General features: G+C 41.7%; 1 protein-coding gene across 6 annotated transcripts in view; it reads left to right on the top strand.

Moving 5' to 3' along the window:
* PHF3 (PHD finger protein 3) overlaps nucleotides 1-21,943 on the top strand; it is a 299,402-nt gene that overhangs the window by 196,945 nt on the left and 80,514 nt on the right. For all 6 annotated transcript variants that reach the window (XM_033935349.1, XM_033935350.1, XM_033935348.1 and 3 more), the window contains 3 exons: nucleotides 11,798-11,951; nucleotides 12,049-12,205; nucleotides 12,354-12,470. In XM_033935349.1, coding sequence (XP_033791240.1) covers nucleotides 11,798-11,951; nucleotides 12,049-12,205; nucleotides 12,354-12,470 — 428 coding nt within the window. The remainder of the gene's footprint in view (nucleotides 1-11,797; nucleotides 11,952-12,048; nucleotides 12,206-12,353; nucleotides 12,471-21,943) is intronic.

Here is a 21,943-nt window from a genome sequence, read left to right as displayed (position 1 = left end):
CTGCCGGTGGCTATTTTCCTCCTGAATTTGTAATTATGATGTATCCGGCTTTTCTAATCAAAAAGGTTATACCTGCTTCTTTCACTCAGAATCCAATGCAGACGGGTGTTCCCCCTCTGGATTCCAGCATGTCGCTGTGTTCTATTTCAGGGACACTGGAGAGAAGATGGGTGGTACCTGCCATCGCTTTGCTTTGGTCTCTGTCCCTTTGCTGTTGCAGATTATTTCAGAAGCATCCACTGGTATGGTTAAGCTAGCAGATCTCCAAGATCTCCCTGCAAGTGGGTTCCAAGAGCTTGGGGATGACCCAACTGTGAGCCAGCTATTCAAGACTACCAGTTAATTGGCCTTATTTCTGAGTTTCTCAGAACCCTGAACCTGAATTTAGACCAGCAGGAACAGGCTGTTCCATCATGAGTGATCAGCGTCCGCTTCTTTTCCGGACAATCTGGATTTGGCTTGGATTCTCTCAGTGATAGGGCCATGGTCCCTCTCTGTCCCATGGACCTGGAATCCACTAAACGTCTGGTGCCCCCAAAGGTAGATTCAGCTGTGGCGCAAGTCACTAAGCGTACTTCCTTACCCTCGGGTAGAGGGGTGGTCTTGAGGGATGTTCAGGACAGGCAAGTGGATTTTGTCCTCAAACATCTTTTTGATTCTGTGGCGGCAGGAGTGAGAGCTACAGCGGCCACCTCCTTTGTTGCCTGGGCATGTCACCCAAGCTGCGCCAAGATCCGAAAGAGGTTGTCCTTCGAGATCTGGACTTCCTGGTTTCCGGGGTTAATTCTCTGGTGGATGTCCTCTATGACATGATGAAGGTTTTTTGCTAAGCTTGGAGCTTATTCAGTGTCTGCACGGCGCATGCTGTGGATTCGCCAGTGGTCGGGTGATTCTTCTTCCACAGCTACGCTGAGCAGACTGCCTTTCAAAGGTATGCTCTTGTTTGGCCAAGGTCTGGATGAGACTGCTTTGATACGTCTTACTAGTGTAGATTCCAGAGGTTATTGTACAAGAGTGAAAGATTAGGTTACTTACCTCTGCTAATCTTCTTTCTTGTAAATAGCCTCTGGAATCTGCACGCCCATCCAGAGTTGTCTGTCTGATTCGCAGGTCGCCTGCCCAGTAACTGATAAACTGGATTTCTGTCCTTGACCAGCCTCACTAAGAATTCTATTCTTGTTCCTTTATGTAAGGTTGGGGGGTCCCCGAGTGGTTGCCCCCTTCTGAACCACAGGCTGTGTATCCTTTCTCTGAATTTATGCTGTTTTCAAATTGTTTCATATTCAAGCTTGTGTTATACAATGTTTGGCCTTAGGACACTATTTGTTTGCAATTGTTCATGTTGGATTTAATATAAGAACATAAGAAGCGCCATCTCCGGATCAGACCTTCGGTCCATCAAGTCCGGCGATCCGCACACGCGGAGGCCCTGCTAGGTATTCACCTGGCTTATTTTATAGCCAACCATATCTTTATATGCCTATCTCAAGGAGATATGCATCTAGTTTGCTTTTGAAACCTAGGACTGTCGATTCCGCAATAATCTCCCCTGGGAGAGTATTCCAGATGTCAACCACTCTCTGTGTGAAGCAGAACTTCCTGACATTAGTCCTGAACTTGCCCCCCCTTAGCTTCATTTCATGTCCTCTTGTCCGTGTCAAATTGGACATTGTAAATAATCTTCTCTGCTCTATTTTGTCAATTCCTTTCAGTATTTTGAAGGTCTCGATCATATCCCCATGCAGTCTCCTTTTCTCAAGGGAGAACAATCCCAGTGTTTTAAGTCGATCCTCATATTCCAGTTTCTCCATACCCTTCACTAGTTTAGTTGCTCGTCTCTGCACCCTCTCCAGCAGTTTTATATCCTTCTTTAGGTAGGGAGACCAATGTTGGACGCAGTATTCCAAGTGGGGTCTGACCATTGCCCTATAAAGCGGCATTATAACTTTCTCCGATCTACTCGAGATTCCTTTCTTTATCATGCCCAACATTCTATTTGCCTTATTTGCCGCTGCCACGCATTGTGCCGACGGCTTCAGGGTCCTATCTATCAGTACACCCAGATCTCTTTCTTGTTCACTTTTCCCCAGAGTTGCACCTGACATTCTGTACTCGTATTCCTTATTTTTACTGCCTAAATGCATTACCTTGCATTTCTCCACGTTGAACTTCATCTGCCATTTCTCCGCCCATTTTTCTAACCGACACAAATCGCTCTGGAGTTCCTCACTGTCCTCCTGCGATCTAATTGCCCGGCAGAGTTTTGTGTCGTCTGCAAACTTGATGATCTCACTGGATGTTCCGTTTTCCAGGTCATTGATATAAATATTAAAAAGGATCGGCCCAAGTACCGAGCCCTGGGGCACACCACTAGTCACTCTCTCCCAGTCGGAGAACTTCCCATTTATGCCCACTCTCTGCTTTCGGTTTTCCAGCCATTTGCCTATCCATCTTTGTATATCTCCCTCTATGCCATGGCTTTGTAGCTTCCTGAGAAGTCTTTCGTGTGGAACTTTGTCAAATGCTTTCTGGAAGTCCAAGTATATTATGTCCACCGGCTTTCCACTATCAATTTGCTCATTCACGGTCTCAAAGAATTGGAGTAAATTCGTCAGACACGATTTCCCTTTCCTGAATCCATGTTGACTGGGTTTCATCAAGTCGTGTGTGTCCAAGTGCTGAACTATGCTATCCTTGATCAGTGATTCAATCATCTTGCCGGGGACAGACGTAATATGTGTTCCCCGTGCCCCCTCTCTTCTTTTGTTTCCTGTTTTGTGCTGTAGATATCTGGCTTGTGTACTGACTGAATGTCAAGGGGTAAGTAACAGCAGATGCCTACATAGGGAGGGACTAGAAATTGGTTTCTAGTTCCCTACAGTTTCCAGGCTGGAATAGGAAAAAAGAACTCCCCAACAGCGAGCAGCCTTTCTGCTGCACAAGCAAACAGGAGAGGAGAGGAGCGTGGGAGCCCTTGCTCCGCCCCTCCCCCGCATCGACAGAGTCTCCGGGAGACTTAAAAAAGAACTCCCCAACAGCGAGCAGCCTTTCTGCTGCACAAGCAAACAGGAGAGGAGAGGAGCGTGGGAGCCCTTGCTCCGCCCCTCCCCCGCATCGACAGAGTCTCCGGGAGACTTAAAAAAGAACTCCCCAACAGCGAGCAGCCTTTCTGCTGCACAAGCAAACAGGAGAGGAGAGGAGCGTGGGAGCCCTTGCTCCGCCCCTCCCCCGCATCACCAGAGTCTCCGGGAGACTTAAAAAAGAACTCCCCAACAGCGAGCAGCCTTTCTGCTGCACAAGCAAACAGGAGAGGAGAGGAGCGTGGGAGCCCTTGCTCCGCCCCTCCCCCGCATCGACAGATTCTCCGGGAGACTTAAAAAAGAACTCCCCAACAGCGAGCAGCCTTTCTGCTGCACAAGCAAACAGGAGAGGAGAGGAGCGTGGGAGCCCTTGCTCCGCCCCTCCCCCGCATCGACAGAGTCTCCGGGAGACTTAAAAAAGAACTCCCCAACAGCGAGCAGCCTTTCTGCTGCACAAGCAAACAGGAGAGGAGAGGAGCGTGGGAGCCCTTGCTCCGCCCCTCCCCCGCATCACCAGAGTCTCCGGGAGACTTAAAAAAGAACTCCCCAACAGCGAGCAGCCTTTCTGCTGCACAAGCAAACAGGAGAGGAGAGGAGCGTGGGAGCCCTTGCTCCGCCCCTCCCCCGCATCACCAGAGTCTCCGGGAGACTTAAAAAAGAACTCCCCAACAGCGAGCAGCCTTTCTGCTGCACAAGCAAACAGGAGAGGAGAGGAGCGTGGGAGCCCTTGCTCCGCCCCTCCCCCGCATCGACAGATTCTCCGGGAGACTTAAAAAAGAACTACCCAACAGCGAGCAGCCTTTCTGCTGCACAAGCAAACAGGAGAGGAGAAGAGCGTGTCCCGATCCAACAGGGACTCAAAGGGAGAACCATTCCTTCTACCTAACACCCCGAACCAACAGGGACTCAAAGGGAGAACCATTCCTTCTACCTAACACCCCGAACCAGACATCAAAAAATGAAGCTCTTCCTGCATACACACACACTAGCCACCCTTTTGATAATCCTCCTCATTTCTAGTTGGAAAGCAGCAGCAAACAACTTACCCACCGCAACCACATCCTCCAGTACAACCAACTTCCAACATCCCAACAGAAGAATAATCACATCAAGAAACTCGAACCACCACGCCAGCACTCAACACTCCATCACTGTTACCTGGAGAAGAAGACCAACACTTCCGAAAACAAAATCTCATCCATCCCCCACAACACTCATATACCCGGAAACAACACACATTCCCCAGACCGACACAACCTCCCTTACATGTGCCTATGTCAACATCAGAGCTCTAGGACCCAAAACAGAAAACATAAAAAACTGGATAAAAACAGAAAAACTTGACTGCCTGTTCCTCACTGAAACCTGGTTAACCTCAGACACAGACCCAAGAATAAAAGAAGTATGCCCGCCAGGATACAAAATAACAGTAACCTGCAGAGAAAAAAAAAGAGGAGGAGGACTAGCAATAATAATCAAGAATTCCCTAACTCTAAACATACTTGAAAATACATCCACCCCGCAAATGGATCTCCTAGCGTGTCATCTCACAAACCCAACACTAAAAAACTCACTAAACTGCTTGCTCTGCTACATAACACCAGGAAACTGGACCACAGTGAGACATGAATTTGAAAACTTCATCTACCAAAACTCATTAACAGCAGAATATAACCTCATCCTAGGAGACCTAAACCTACACCTAGAAGACACAACCTCCACACCAGCAAATAACTGTCTATCATTCCTCAAAGCCTTATCCTTCCAGATCCTAAACCCACAAACCACCCATGAAAAAGGTCATCAACTGGACATTGCTGCATTCATGACTCACCAACCATCCAATCCAGCAATCCAAACTCCTAACGGAACATGGTCCCCATCCCTATGGTCAGACCACTACACATACAACTTCAACATCAACTGGACCATGACCAAACACACATCCCAATCAAAAAAAACCACATATACCACACGCAAACATATCGACCCAACCATCTTTTGGTCAAAGGTAGACGAAACTATACAAGACTACGACCCAAAAAACTTCATCTCCCACTGGAAAAATGTGTCCACCAACATCCTTGATGATCTGGCCCCCCTACAAACCAAAACCAGAACCAGCAGGAAATCAGACCAATGGTTTGATAACGAATTACTCCAACTCAAAAGACAGTGTAGAAGATTAGAAAGAAAATGGAGAAAAAAGAACCAAGATCAAACAAAAACCGAATGGAAAAAAATCAACAAACAATACAAAAATCAACTAAGGGATAAGAGGAAAAGCTACTATACTAACCTCATAGGCACGGAAACCCAAGACTCCAAAAAAATATTCCAAATCCTGAAAGAATTAACAGACACCAAACCATACACAACCACCACGAATACTCCTCCACCATCACCCACCCTCCTAGCAGAACACTTCAAGAACAAAATTACCAACACCAGAACCACTCTCATCCTTAACCCATCCCATCAAAGCCCAATCACAATCCACCCTCCAGGAAAAGAGGCAACGGCAGCAGACAGAATTTGGACTCAATTCCCCAACATACAATGGTCAGAATTCAACAAATTCTACAAAAAATACAGCCATGCCTCCTGTGACCTCAACCATTGCCCCTCATATCTCCTTACCACCTCTAGTGTAAAATTCCGCACCACAATTCTTCAATGGATTCAATTCACGCTCACAGAAGGCACATTCCCTGCTGACCTCAGCGAAATCGTCATCACCCCAATCCAAAAAGATCCAAAAGCACCACAAAACCACCCATCTAACTTTAGACCTATAGCCTCAATTCCGCTATATGTCAAAATTATAGAAGGCCTAGTAGCCAAACTCCTCACCAATTACATAGATGACCACAACCTACTCCACCCCATGCAATCAGGCTTCAGAACAAACTTCAGTACAGAGACACTACTAGGCTCCCTTATGGATACCGTCAGACAACACCTTAGCACAGGGAAAAAAATGCTTCTCATACAACTGGACTTAACTGCGGCATTCGACTTAGTGGATCACAACATCCTTCTACAGATCTTAGACGCAATAGGCATCTCAGATAAAGTATACTCTTGGTTTGAAGGATTCCTAAAACTCAGAACCTACAGTGTAAAATCAAACAAAGGAAAGTCAGAATCCTGGTCAAACCCCTGCGGCGTACCACAAGGATCTCCACTATCCCCCACCCTCTTCAATCTCTACACTGCTTCTCTAGGAACGCATCTGGACAATATGGGCATAACCACCTATAGTTATGCAGATGACATCACCATCCTCATCCCATACGATCATTCTAAACCTAACATGACAGACAAACTTCACCAAACACTTGAAACAGTCTCAACCTGGATGAAAAATCACAAACTTAAACTCAACCAAGACAAAACCAAATTCATCCTTCTCGAAAATGACAAGATCCAAACCACAACCAACTTAGACATAAACGCAATCAAATATCCCATCCAAACCACCATAAAACTACTTGGCATGACCATAGACAGATGCTGCACTATGCAACCGCAAATAAATAAAACAATTCAGAAATCATTCGCAATCATGAGAAATCTGAGACAAGTCCGAAAATTCTTTGAAAGAACACAATTCCAACTTATAGTACAATCCCTAATACTAGGGATACTGGACTACTGCAACATCCTATTCCTTCCTTGCTCTGCAACTACGATTAGACAACTCCAAACAATCCAAAATACAGCTTTAAGACTCATCTACTCATTAAAAAAACATGACCACATCACTGAAGCCTTCATCAACTCACATTGGCTTCCAATCCAAGAAAGAATCCAATTCAAATTCTACTGCATATTATTCAAAACCCTACACGGAGACAGTCCATCATACTTGAACAATCGCCTCATCCAAGCACCCACTACAAGACAAAGAAAAACGCACGCCCCATTCATACCCCCCCCAATCAAGGAAGTAAAAAGAACAAAACTACACGACGGCCTCCTAGCCACCCAAGCCGCAAGACTGGACAACCAGATCTCCAACCTCTTGATGACCACCCCAGACTATAGGACGTTCAGAAAAGAAATAAAAACCAAACTTTTCAAGAAATTCCTGAAGCAGCAATAACATCACGACCGTTTAGTAACTCTAAAACTGACATTTGATCTACCCACTACTGCACTAATAATAACAAAAGAACTTCCACTTTGACCACCTATTAACTCTTTGACAAACCACCTCACCCTCAACAACCTGCTAAATGTTTATTAGACCTACAACTTACCTCTCTAGCTAATCATTGTAACTCTGTCTTTTTTAAACTAACCTTTTGTAATCCGCCTTGAACCGCAAGGTAATGGCGGAATAGAAATCCCGAATGTAATGTAATGTAATGTAATGTAAATGACCCACTGGTGTAGATTCCAGAGGCTATTTACAAGAAAGAAGATTAGCAGAGGTAAGTAACCTAATCTTTCGTTCTATAGTGATGTTTAACCCTTTTCTAATCAAAATTGCCAGACCACCTTTCTTTTTTTTTTGAGCAGGCACATAATAACACTCCTTAACCCAACCACCTATCAATTTTTCTGACTTTTTCCGATTCAAATGTGTTTCTTGTAAAAATAGGATATTGGCTTTAGTTCTAGCAAGAATACTATAAGATTTTCTTCTTTTAATAGGATAATTCAATCCGTTCACATTTAGTGAATAACAAATTATATCATCCATAAGATTTAGACATTAGAATAAATCTATCATGTACCACATTACCTATTCATTCACTTTCGTCCTACAATCATTCATAACCCGACTCATGCCTAATTTTTCACTCTCTGCATGCCCACCCCATTCCACCCAAAACTCATTCTGCAAATAACCCTGCATTCTCCATGCCTTTTCTCTACAGCCAGCCCTTCACCATCATTAAGGCAACTCATACCGTACAACTCTCTCTAACCTACAATAATGATAATCTGTGTACCGAAGTAATTAAAATATCATCTCAGCTTTTACATTAGCTCATATAACATATAGAAATTAAACACAGCTCCAAAATATTAACATCTTTTCACATTGTCTTTTACCAGTTAGCATAGTCCCAAATATATTAAATTCCTTCTGCATTGAGATTTCTAATTAACTCTTTCAGATCAATTGGGTTGTCAAATTTATGTGTGTTATTATTATAAGTCACTTTTATGACCGCTGGAAAAAAAAGCCCCATATTGAGCTCCAAGGGCTTTTAGTTGGGGCCTCAGCTCCAGAAATTGCTTACAGCGCTGAGCTGTACGTTTGTCAAAATCAGGCATTATATGTAGCTTAACTCCATTCCAACAGATATCAGAGCTATTACATGCTCTACTTATCATCTCCATCACTTGTGAATGGCGTAGCAGTTTGAAAATAATAGGCCTCGGGCCACGGTTATGGCCTTCTATTTTAGCTGGGATTCTGTGCGCCTTTTCAACTTCAAACAGGTGTTTAAATTTGATTTGTAAAATCTCAAGGACCTTCGATAAACTGCAAAATATCCACACCTTCAGCTCCTTCTGGCACTCCCAAAATACGCAGATTTTTCTGATGACAATGGCTGCCCAAATCTTCCAGTTTCTTTTGAAAAGTTTCAAATTGTAATTTTTGACAGTTCCAACTGACAGCAGAATCTTCTAACACAGAGGTACAGTGCTCAATTTCATCTGTTCTAATGGTACAATTATTTAATTGCACAGAAATGCTTGATTTTTCTTGCTGCAGCGCCAAAATAGTTGCCGAACTGTCTTTTATCATGCCTTTTATGGCAGCTAGCTCTTTCATTACCTGCTCCATAACCTCTTGAAATTCTCTGGGCGGTACTTTCAGTGGCGTCGGCAAATCTTGTTTCACTCTTTTCTCACTATTTTGGGCCCAGAAAGTTTTTCAATTTTGTTTTGAAGCTGCTATTCTGCTTCACAGCTAAATTTATTATAAAATCCTCTCCACAAGATGGAATGGTACAAGGAATTTAAATCTCGCTGAGTGGAAGGTGCGATGCGTTTAAGCCGCCATCTTCATATGCCACAGGTTCCGCCCCCTGAAAGTTGGCAAAGCTATGAATGTGATAACATCCCAGGATATTGAGGAAGCTCAGAGAAATTCTGATGGGAACCTCTTAAGGATTTATTTATTTAGAGACTGGATAGATTCCATGAATTGGAGATGAGCAGACGTAGACCTCTTCACAAAAGCTGGGACAGGGAAGAAGTAGGAAACTACAGACCAGTAAGCCTCATGTCGGTATTAGGATATAAGTTGCTGCAATAGGAAAAGTTAACTTTCTAGAATCAGGTTGCAGGAACCGAGGCAACATGGCTTTACCAAAGGGAATTCCTGCCATAAGAATCTTGATTTAATTATTTGACTGGGTAACCAAAGAACTGAATAAATTACATGCACTAGATATAATTACTTGGATTTCAGCAAAGCTTTGAATACGATTCCTCACAGAAGACTCATGAAGAAGCAGAGATGGCTGAAGTTAGGACTCAAAGTAGTGAAATGGATTGGAAACTGACCGACAGGTAACAGAGGGTAAATGGAATTTGCTCAAAGGGAAAGGAAGGTAAGTATCAGAGTTCCTCAGGGATTGGTGGCGGGACCAATTCTGTTTCAATATATTTGTGAGAGACATTGCTGAATGGTTAGAAGGAAAAGTTTGCCTTTTTGTTGCTAAAACAGAGTCAATAGAGTGGATACTCCGGAGGGAGCAGAATCCATGAGAAGAGATCTCAGGAATAACATCAAGAAATAAATTTCCATGTAGATAGTGGTAGATACTTGGAATGCCTTTCTGCAGAGATAAAAACGATAATTCAAAAATGTGTGGGATAAACACAAAAGAATTCTGTACTGAAGGCATGAAACTAGAGAATGACATGGAGTCAATTTTGTCCCTGTCCCCTCAGGATCTATCTCCATTCTCAACCCATCCTCATGAGTTCTGTCCCTGTCCTTGCCCCATCCCTGTAAGCTCTGTCTTCATCTGCACAAGTCTCAAACACTTTAAAATCATAAGTGTTTGAGGCCTGTGCAGATGAGAACAGAGCTTGCCTGGATGGAGCAAGGGCGAAGATGAGGCTAGATCCCGCGGGGACAGGGACAAATTTGTCTCCGTGTTATTTTCTACATGGAACCAAACAGTGGTTCCATGTAGCAGTGATTAGATGGCAACATCAGTAATTGAGAAGCAAAACCAGTGTTGGGAGAGATTTGAATGGGTTGGAGATCAAGGCCAATGCTGGGCAGACCTCTGTGGTCTGTGCCCTGAAAATGGCAAGGACAAATCAAGATCAAGTATGCATATGTAACATCACATCATATCTTATGCTATAAGTTTATTTTGCTGGGTAGACTGGATAGACCATACAGGTCTTTATATCTACTATGTTACTGGGAATTGTCAGACTAGAGGTACTGAGTTTCTCCACTCTTCTTGCTATTGGTGATGGCATCCTTTCCACTTCACCTTTTAACAATGCTTATGGCTGCGATAAATGCTTTAATTTTCAGGGGTATAGTTCAAGAACACCAACTACTGTTAGCATGATTAGAAAGCAAAAGCTTATGTTCCCCTCCTGTCAAATGTTTTTTCTCTATATAGGTCACTGGACATGTTGATGTTTCCAAACTAATCCAGATTCAGTGAGACCCAGTGATTTAAATTTAAACCATTTGAGCCCTTTTTAAAACTCACTTCTTTGCACAGAAATAATTGTACCAGGATTATTCTGGGTTTGCCATTTTTGGGGCACCTGGTATTCTATATGTGCTGTCCAAGGTAGGTATCAAAATACCTGAACCAGGTTGCAGCACTTTCCACAAAAGCTGCTTCATAAACCAGTAAAAATGTTAACTTTTCAATTTTTCTGGACTGCCAACAATTCTCTCAAATTTGTGGGAATGTTCTTCCAGATCTATTATTTAGTTTGAGGTATATTCACTTGCTTTTGGAGAATGATGAAGAAAGAAGCAACTCTATCCTTCCAATCCTTGATATCCAGGAACCTTTGTTTGTACTCATCAAGCTATTTGTAAGCAACCTCTTCAACTGTATTTTTGTTTTTGTAAGTCCTTACTAAAATCAGATCTGTTTACCTTTATTTCATCTAAAATTCATGCATTAGTCACAATTTTCATAATTCTCTGGAGCTTGGTCAGGTGTCATGATATGTTCTCCTCTGTCAGAGCAAACTTCACAGAGGTCACCATTTTTAAAAAATAATCCATGGCCTCCATGACCCGGGTTGTATTTGTCTTTTGTTCTTGTATTGCTTACAGCCATTCTTTCCAAATGTTGAGATTAATGAAGTGCTGGACTAGGGTTGCAGATGATGTGCTGTCTGGGAATGCCGGCCACCGTTTATAGTCAATAACATCCCCATGTTGGGCTTTTTAATGGAAAATGGCATTTCACCAAAACTAAGCTGCACAAAAATGTGTTATAAACAAACTTTACGATAGTTGGCTTATATATTTTTTATTATGAATTGTATAATTAAATATATTATCTTTTATAAACTGGAGTTGTCAAATACCCTTTGAGATTGAAAGTTGACAAACACCACAATTTATTATTTATACATCATTGTAAAGATTAACATTCAGTCATGGTATGATAGAAAGCATTGATTGAAAATCATAGTTAAAAGCATTTTTTGAAAGGTTTTAATTTATCTTTTGATGGTATACTAATTTTTAGGAATTGATGACAAGCAAGAAGTCAAGAAAAAGAAACCTGAAAAAAAGGGCCCAGCTATTAATGTATGTGCACCAGTTCCCTCTACTCCGAAACCTTCTGTTGATCAGATCAGACAAAGTGTCAGGCAGTCTCTAAAGGAAATCCTACTAAAAAGGTAAAGTTATCCCTCATTTAGAAATCTTATAACATTTTTTTGTATACTTTTTTTGTTTGTTTGTTTGTGTTAAAGTAATGCTTAATTCTTTATTTAGGCTCTCGGCATCTGCATCAAAGATTCCAGAGGAAAGAGCAACAAAAGTTGCAGCAAAGATTGAGAGAGAACTATTTTCTTTTTATCGGGATACGGATTTTAAATATAAAAACAAATACCGAAGTTTGATGTTTAACCTGAAAGACCCAAAAAACAATGTAGGTATTTTTATTTGTCTAGCAGTTTCAATTAAAACTTTTTTTCTTTGAAACTACCGAGATTTCAGAGTATTTTTAATGTTTATTTGTACAATACTGAGAATTAGTAGCATTTTATTTACAACAATACTTTTTCTTATATTTCCAGGTCTTATATAAGAGAGTGATGAAAGGTGAGATCACCCCTGATCATCTAATAAGAATGAGTCCAGAAGAGCTGGCTTCTAGAGAACTAGCAGCTTGGAGACAGAGAGAGAACAGACATGTAAAGATGTTACCTCTTGTGAAACATAAAATGATGCATCTCTTTGCCTTGAGTTTTAAATACTTCCATTATGCATGCTAACAAAGTAAAGCTGTACAGCAAAGGAGTGAATCACAAAATTGGGAAAGAAATTTTCTGGACTCTTGGTTTTGTAGAAATCTTAAGAATTTTTGTATTGATGCAGGAAAGACAATAAACAGTTGTAGAAATCCTTATGACATGAAAGAAAATAGCATGTGATGGCTTATTGACAATGAAAAATTGAAATTCATGAGTAGGATTTTGAATTCACATTTTCTTGTTATCAAAACAATATTTGATAACAGACTTGATTAATGTACATGGGGCATGTGTCCTGGGTTATTTATGCCAGCTTAAAAATTTTCAATTAAAAGGGTTCTGTGGATTTGAAGACCTTATGGTGCAGAGCTTCAGGCTACCTTGCATCCAGTGACTTTCAGATCAGTAGTGAAGACTATTAGGACGCCATGATAGGGGGAAACATATTCCAGAATGTGGAATGTAAGAAACAAGTATTTATTTGGCTTCTCCTAAACATAGATTCATTAATAAATAACTAGTATTTTGAAAGGTGTCTTCTTCCTGGGTATTTAGCATTATAGTTTTACATTGTCCACCTACATCCTAGCTGGCACAAGTTCTCCAAAGATAAGCAAGATATCCCAAGTTTTCACAAATCGGTGACGACATTTTGCATGAGAACGCTTCCATTGTTGAACATAAGAATAGCCTTAATGGGTCAGACCAATGGGTCATCAAGCCCAGTAGCCCGTTCTCACGGTGGCCAATCCAGGTCACTAGTACCTGGCCAAAACCCAAGGTGTAGTAATATTCCATGCTACCGATACAGGGCAAGCAGTGGCTTCCCCCGTGTCTTTCTCAATAACAGACTATGGACTTTTCCTCCATGAACTTGTCCAAACCTTTCTTAAAACCAGCTACGCTATCCGCTGTCCAGTTCTGGGAGGAGGGGGGGGGGAGGTTCTGCAGAGTGACAGGATGTCTTCTTTACAGGGGTTCAATTTTTGTAAGAAATATTGTTAAAAATAGCATTTTCACAAATGGGTCATCTTTCTCTACTCTTTCCCCCTGTAGCATCCTTTAGTAAACTTTTTGGTATTTTTATATACTGTATATATTTTTTAATCTGCCTGTTTCTCCATTGCAATGTTATGTGGCAATTTGTCCTTCAAATAGACTTTTGATTCTACCTCCAATGTATTCTTCAGCTGGATTACTGTAACTCCGCCTACATGGGACTCAACACCACCCTAATCCACAAAATGCAACTTATTCAAAACACTGCTATAAGACTCATTCAAATTGAAAAAATATGATTAGTTCTCTACCTACCTAAAGCAACTTCACTGGCTACCCATCTCATCTCAAATAAAATTCAAAACATCCTGCATTATACATCACATACTCTACAGAAACTCAGCTGCCCCTCTTACCCAACTCTTCTCTGAGGCATGGTTCACTCTTTTAACAGGAAACAGCTAAACCTCCCTTCAACAAAAAAAATCTCAAATATAGGTGAATATTCTACTCTTCCTGGGAGTCAAAACTTGGAATGACCTCACAGAAACAATCAGAATAGAACCCAACCACACGTTATTTCGGAAGAAACTGAAGACCTTTCTCTTTGATAACTGAACTCTACATGATCCTTCAGTATACTCTTTCTATTATGACTAGGCTCTCCCTCTCTCCTTTCCCTGTTAAATCTCCTCCTCCACCCTTCAAGACCTTACCTTGACCTTATGTACCCTTTTTCTCTCTGTAAGTCGCCTTGAGCCTGCATAGGTAATACGTGACGCACAAATATTAGATTAGATTAGATTAGAAAAATAGCCTCTAGTTCCTTTTAGAGTGTGAGTAGTGCAATAAGAACATAACAGGAGAGGGGGTTTGGCCAAGATGGCGGCGAGTGATGAGTGTTAGTCACTAAGCGCAAAGGCGCAGTCCGGTCGGGACCCTCACCGGCAAATGCTTCGACGCCATTGCGCCAGTTGACACAGGACTTCACCACCAGGACTACTGTTTTTTTCTGGAGAGCGATGCTCGCTAGCGCTGGAGTCTGGGAAAATGGCGGCCGCGCTGGAGCCGGAAGCTTCTCTGTCGCCTCCGGATCCGAATGTTCCTCCGTATCCTGTGAGCATGATACCCGACTTGCAAAGTGAGCCCGATGCCAAGGTGGCTGCGGGGAAGGCCTTTGCTGAGGGAGGTCGTGTAGACATAGAACTCGCAGAGAAGGTGAGATCAGTTGATGTGGCAGGTTCTGCTACAAACCAAATGGAGGTAACTCTGATGGACGGCTAGAAAATGCTCCATAAAATGGAAGGAACAGTTCAAAAGTCTGCCCAAGAAACAATGGTCTCGGTAAGGAAAGTAGATACTCTGTCTAAGATTGTTGAAGAATCTAAGCTGGATAATGAGATTAAATTCACTGGACTGAATGAAGACATAAATACTTTAAAATCAACATTAGATGCTTTGGTCAAGGATAAACTATTGGTGCATAGAAAAATAGAGCAAATAGAAAATTTCAACAGAAGGCTTAAATTTCCCAAGGTCCCCAGAAATTTCACCAGTGGAACTATTTAGAAAGTACTTAATACAAAATCTTGGCTATGCTCCCGAGGCTATACCACCCTTAAATAAAATTTAGTATTTGCCTGATTCTAAAAAGTCAGGGGGCAAACCAGGAACTGAGAATCAAATACAACAACATACGATGGACTTGGGCAATATATCAGAAATTCTGGAATCAACAATATCTACAATTGAAGACAGGGCCACTCTGCTTATCTCCTTTATTTTTCAGCAAGATTTGAACTCTGTCTTAAAATTATACTTCCGAAAATCACAAATTTTCTTTTTTGGACAATTAATATGGATATTCCCTGACGTGAACAAAGAAACTCAGGAAAGAAGGAAACTTTTTCTTGTAATGAGGCAAGAAACTAAAGATATTGGAGCGACTTTTCAATTGATGTACCCCTGCAAATGCCTCATTAAATATGCAGGAATAAATTTAACTTTTTTTTGTTCCAGACCATTTGCGGTCTTTTCTGGACTTAAAGAAGATCTCCAGAGGATAATTGGAAGTACAGTTGATAGTAGCCCACCGCTAAACCTTTAGTATTATATTATTTTATGTTACTTCTAAATAAAGTGACCACTCCCTCCACAGATTGTTGAGGTCTAAGAAGGATAGAATTTCTTTTCTTATGTCTTATTAATTTTGAGAGTTAATTATAACTGGTTACCTTTCCGTTTTTCCTATCCAAGTTGTAATACTTGTATGTTAATTCAAATTCAATAAAATATGAAAGTTTTTTAAAAAAAAGAACATAACAGGAATAGAAGCTCATAACTGATTCTTATCCTGTTAGACCAGTCCAGATAAATGGATTCAATACCTCCATCTGCTTGTAGAGGAAACATAATGAACTATTCTAGTGACCTAAGCAGGTCTGATGCAGCCTGGAGAAATATCTCCATCTGCTTTGTATTCCCCAAGATGAGCTGCACTTTTAGGTCCATTCTAGATCTCAAGAGGGTCAATGTTTCTCTTTGAGCTCATGTTTCTGTTTGGAAGCTCTGGTCGGTGATGGCTTCAGCTCAGCAAATTTATGACCTCCCTGAATCTGGCAGAGGGCTATCTCCACTATGCTATCTTATGAACTTTTTAAACACTTCTTGCAGTTCTGCATCTTGGGCAGAGTTTCAGTTCAGGTCTTTTGTTTTTAAACCTTTTTCTATGGGTGATAGCAGCAGCACATCTTTATAGACAGGGAATATGAGTACATCTGTACCTAAACAATTGGTTGATTCAGGCCAGTTTGGAAGCAGACTTGAGGGCTTCCATATCAATGGCCATTCACATTTTGGAGCACCTGGTCTAGGTGTCAAATTATGCTAAGGGTCAGTTGTCTCCTACTTAGGAACTTAAGTACTTTGTAGTTCACTTTAACACTAAGCAGGGTGCCTTGTTTCCTCTTGAGGATTGCATGATCCAACTCCATTCCTAGTACCTAGCCATCAATGAAAACCTACCCTCAGCCACCCAACTGGCAGAATTCTTAAAAAAAAAAAAGATCACAATCATCAGGACCACCTTTGAAAACACCCTTAGCCTCCTAAATGAGAAATTATTACAACCCACAGAAGGAAAATCCACCGCAGCAGATAGAATCTGGACCGACTTCTCAACAATACAATGGCCTGACCTGAACCAACTATAAAAAAATATAGCCATGCAGCATGCGACCTTAACAACTGCCCCCCCTTACTTGTTGAAAATTATCACTCCAAAATTCCGATCTCACCTTATGCAATGGATATAATCACTGCTTATAGAGGGCCAATTCCCACAGGAGCTCAGCAAGATTATTATCACCCCAATCACGAAAGACCCAAAGAGCGCAATTGAGCTACCTTCCAACTACAGACTCATAGCATCAATACCAATATACATAAAACTAATGGAAGGTCTGATAGCACAATACCTCACAAACTACCTAGAAGACAATAGCCTAATTCACCCCTCACAATCTGGATACAGGACCAACTACAGCATAGAGCTACTACTAGAGTCCTAGAGTCTTTCCTGGACACAGCCTGACAGCACCTAAGCAAAAGAAAGAACATGCTGGTAATACAACTTGATCTCTCTGCAGCATTTGACCTAGTAGATCACACCATCCTACTATAAATACTGGAAGCAGTAGGAATCGCAGGCAATGTACATACATGGTTCCAAGGATTCCTTCACTCTAGGACTTTCAGAGTCAAAACAAACAGAAAAATCAGAATCCTAGTCCAACCCCTGTGGCTTACCCCAAGGATCATCACTTTCTCCAAGCTTTTCAACCTCTACACCGTCAGTACCAGCTTGAACAAACTAGGGATAGCATCATACAGTTATGCAGACATCACCATACTCTTTCCTTTTGACCAGCCAACTTCCACAAAAAATGGATGAAAGACCACAAACTAAAGTTGAACACGGACAAAACTAAATTGCTAATGCTCGAAAAGGACAAAGCTCCAATCATAACTGATATAGAAATAAAATCCACCATATACCACATGTAACCAGCCCTAAAACTTCTTGTAATAATAAATAGATGCTGCACCATGCAACTGCAAATCAACAAGACAGTCCAGAAATCCTTCACAGTCTTGAGGAACTTAAGACAGATACAAAAATTATTCAACAGAGAGCAGTTCCATCTCCTGGTCCAGTCCCTAGTACAGGGACTATTGGACTACTGTAATGTCCTTTATCTACCGTGCCCTTCAGGCATGATAAAACAATTTTAGACCGAACAAAACATGGCCCTCAGATTGATCTGTTCATTAAGCAGATATGATCACATTACGACAGCATACCTAGGCACACACTGGCTCCCAATGCAAGCACAAATTTTATTCAAATTTTACTGTCTACTATTCAAAGCCCTGAATGGTGCTACCCCAACCTACCTTATCCAGAACAACTTATCCAAGCCAAGGAGAAATCAGACTCCATTCACACACACACACACACACCAATACCAATCAAAGGTACCCAATGCAAGTTGTATGATGGGACTACTAGCAACTCAGGCAGTGAAACTAGATCACTATCTCGCCAACATACTATTAACACCACCTGATTACAAAACCTTCCCAAGATAAATAAAGACCCTGCTATTCAGAAACTTTGTCAAGACTAGCTAAAGCTGTGCTTAGCCTGAGACACAGTCTTGTAATTTATACCTGATCCTATAATTCTCCTGGAAATGTCCAGCTCACCTCTTTTGTAATCCGTCTAGAACTATGAGGTTAAGGCAAAATAAAAGTCACTAATGTAATGTAATGTAGTAAGAACTGTGTGCTCAAAGGGCCCCTCAGGCCTGGGACTATCTGTAGTTCCTGAGATCCATGGTAATGACTCTGTAGGTAATACCCTGGGCAAGGGTACAAATAGGCCTTCTCTAGTCTGTGTTGATTTCCCACTGGGCCTCGCAGTTCCCAAGAGTTGAAAGTGCAGCATTCCATTTTGGAACCCTGTGCCAATGCCTGGCATGGTGGAACAATCCTTGCTACCTCTTCAGGGAGGTTCCTTTGGACCCCCTGAGTGGGTACTAAAAACTGCTAATGTGAGTCTTCAGGTGTGGGGGTCTACTGCTTCACTTAGGAAAAGTGGTATCCCAGCAGGAGGCTGGGTGAACCATCAACTGATTGGAAATGAAAGCAATCTGTTTGAATGCATTTCTCCCTCTGGTAAAGGGCAATTGGTTCACTTGATGTCAGACAATGCCATGGCTGTAGTATGCATCAACAAGCAAGTGTATGATGACAGCACTAAAAGCAGCCTAGAGAGTCATCTCTCAATAGTACACTTTGCAAGGTTGGAGAGTGTTCAAGTGGACTTTCTCAGCCAAAGTGCCCTGAATCTGGAAGAATGGATCCAGAACTTCTTCCTTCCAAGTCCAAATGGAAATCTGGGATCTCCATGCTTTGAACTGATAGCTTGTCAGAATACCAAGTATATGTGATTTTTCAGCCAGAAGAGGGAATGGTTCTATGGGATTAATGCATTGGCACATTCCTGGCATCAACAAGAACCCTTCTATTTATTCCCTCCTTAGCCATTGATCAACAGCATCCTCTGGAGGATAGACCATAACCCCATAACTTGTGATTCTTGTCACCCCAGTATAGGTGCTCTGTGTTATGCATTTCTGAAACAATTATTGCTGCACACTCTCTCCCACTACCAAGGGGGTGAAGAATTTCAAAGCAAGGTCCAGTGGAGATGGAGGATCTGATCCCTTCCAGCTTACAGAGTTGCCTGAGGAAGTATGACTAGTCAGTCTTGATCATTTTCACTCTTCTCAAAGCCTGGAGACAGTCTACATGTTTGCTTTTTGAGCAATGGTGCCTGATTCAGGCCCACTTCCATTGGTGTGCACAAGTTTCTGAGATCTGGTAATTTTGTAGAGAGTCTTGAAGCAAGCTTTGGCGGCTTAGGTAGTGGCACACTCTTGCTTTTTGGGTAAGTTTCTGCAAACTCCCTGTTGGATGTTTATTGCTAGAGAAGGGGATGAAGCAAATTAGACCAAAGATTTGGCTTATTCTCCAACTGTAGGATTTCAGTTTGGTTTTAATATCCTGACAGGCCCTTCATTCAAACTTCTGAGATCGGCATCTGTGAAGGATCTTTCCCTCAAAATGGTGGTTTTGATAGCTATTGTGTTGGCAAGGAGAGTGTCAGAATTGTAGGCCTTGTTCTGTAGAAGCCCTTACTAATGCTTTTCTGATGTGGTGGTTTCTTCCTCCTGAAGATAATCTCTCCATTTTATGTAAGCTTTCTCAGAGTGAAGTTAGCCAGAACCAGAAGCTCCACAAACTGGATGATTGATGAATTTTGTTTTGCTTTTTGGAAGTTGCCAATCCCTTCTGCTTCATGTTCTTCCAAAACCCCCACTGGGGACGTGTGGCATCAAGTCTTCAGTAGTATATTGGATTTAGCATACATCCACACGTCATGTGGGGTAAAGTGGTCAGCCATTCAAGCAGGGTACAGGTGACTTACTGAGCTGAAGTAATCATAGCAAACTTTCATGGCTTCAAGGTTCTAACCTTGATTACAACAAGCAGAGAAGCTCATGGCTGAATTTTACACAGGAGAGAATCTCTTCAGAGGTAAAATGAAAGAGAGTTACTCTGGTTAGAAAGCGCTTGAAGATGTTAAAATCTCTCTCTCCAAAGCAATTTCCAGCCTTCTTTCCTTATCTCCCAGTGTGTTCTCAAGAGGGCACTTCAGAAGATCTTTCTACCATAAGAGGAAAAGGTCACTGGCTGTGACCTTTTGGGTGCCTGGCTTTCAGAGTTGAAAGTAAAATCCATAATTAGTACAGGTAGGAGGGGATGAAAAATACTTTCTCTTCATCCCCTCATACCTGTACTAATTATAGATTTTGCTCTCTACCCCGAAAGCCAGGCACCCAAAAGGTTACAGCCAGTTTCCCAGCCAAAGAAGGTTAGTTCAGGTTTTATGTAAACTAATGGCCTAGTATATTCTTGGATTATTGATTCCTAGTACCTTTTCAAAGTGCCCCTAAATTGCTCTTCAAGAGTATTTTGCTCATTCTCTGAAGAAAATTAGGATACTGATATCCTCACATGTGATTGATGTCCTCCAACAGAACCAGCACAGGAACAGCTGTCCAGCTCCCAAAAACATTTTTGAGAGAGTTTTACTGTGCATGTTCACATGCTTTCCTTTCTGCCCCTGTTTCACAGATGTAGCCAGTCGCTGTTTTTTTCAGCAGTGTATGAATAACAGTCGCATTCTTTTGGTTCTCCCTGTCGGCTTACATCTGAGCTGAGGCATTTCTCTGCCATTATTCTGGTTTTCACTTGTGTAACTCTTGTTGTTGTCAATATGGGGTCACTTTTTCCCCAATAACAGTTTGTTAGGTTTTTCAGGTGTTTCAAATTTCCTTTCTTTTTTGTTGGCCCTCTCTTGTCCTCGGTTGGCCTTGGACCAAGTCAGATATTTTTCAGCATTGTGTAATTTGGTTTTGTTTTTGTAGATGTTTTCCTTGAAATAAAGTTACCAGTGGCTTTAAAAAGTGTTCCCAGTGCAACATGACCATATGCATCATGAGTGTTCCCAGTGCAACATGACCGTATACATCATTAATTCTCATTCTTGGTACCTGCAGTGTCTGGGACCCATTCATGATCCCTCCCTTTTTCTTTGTGCTCGCAGATCTAGAGAGGACAACTGTGGTTGTGAGAAGCAGCATGAATAAATTTTTGGCACCAATAAACCCAGTCCATCAACATTGGTCACCATGGCTCGTGAAACTGCATCAAACAATAGAGGTGCATCAACATTGACAATGTCTTTATCACCCTTGGTTTGAATGTCAACAGATACCATCAGGATTGGTCATCATTTGAGCCCTCCCAAAAAGAGGAAGGATTCTTCTCTGCCCTCGTTGATATCAAGGGAGAAGGATACCAGACTTCAGATGGAGGCTGAGATGTAACACCATCAGACCTCTTAAAAGTATTGCATCAAAAGCATCAAGATCACATATGTCCTCAGAGAATCTAATGATTAATACATTGGCCCTAGAACAAGGTTTGATTCCCATAGCAGCTCCTTGTGACTCTTGAGTAAGTAACCTCACTCTCCATAGCCAGGTACAAAATAAGTATTTGTATATAATATGTAAACTACTTTGATTGCAACCACAGGAAGGCCATGTATCAAATCCCATCCCCTTCCCCCCACCTCCATAGATGATGGCAAATAAAGACCTACGTGTTCCATCCAATCTGCCCAATAAGATAAAACACATAACATGTGTTGCAATATAACAAATATGATAAAAATAATCTTGCCAGTTTCAGTGCACAGACCATTACACTCTGCCCAGCTC

The sequence above is a fragment of the Geotrypetes seraphini genome, chromosome 3, assembly GCF_902459505.1.
Source record: "Geotrypetes seraphini chromosome 3, aGeoSer1.1, whole genome shotgun sequence".
NCBI lineage: Eukaryota > Metazoa > Chordata > Amphibia > Gymnophiona > Dermophiidae > Geotrypetes > Geotrypetes seraphini.
Note: the sequence above shows the minus strand (reverse complement) of the source record. Positions and strands in the feature narration are given on the sequence as shown.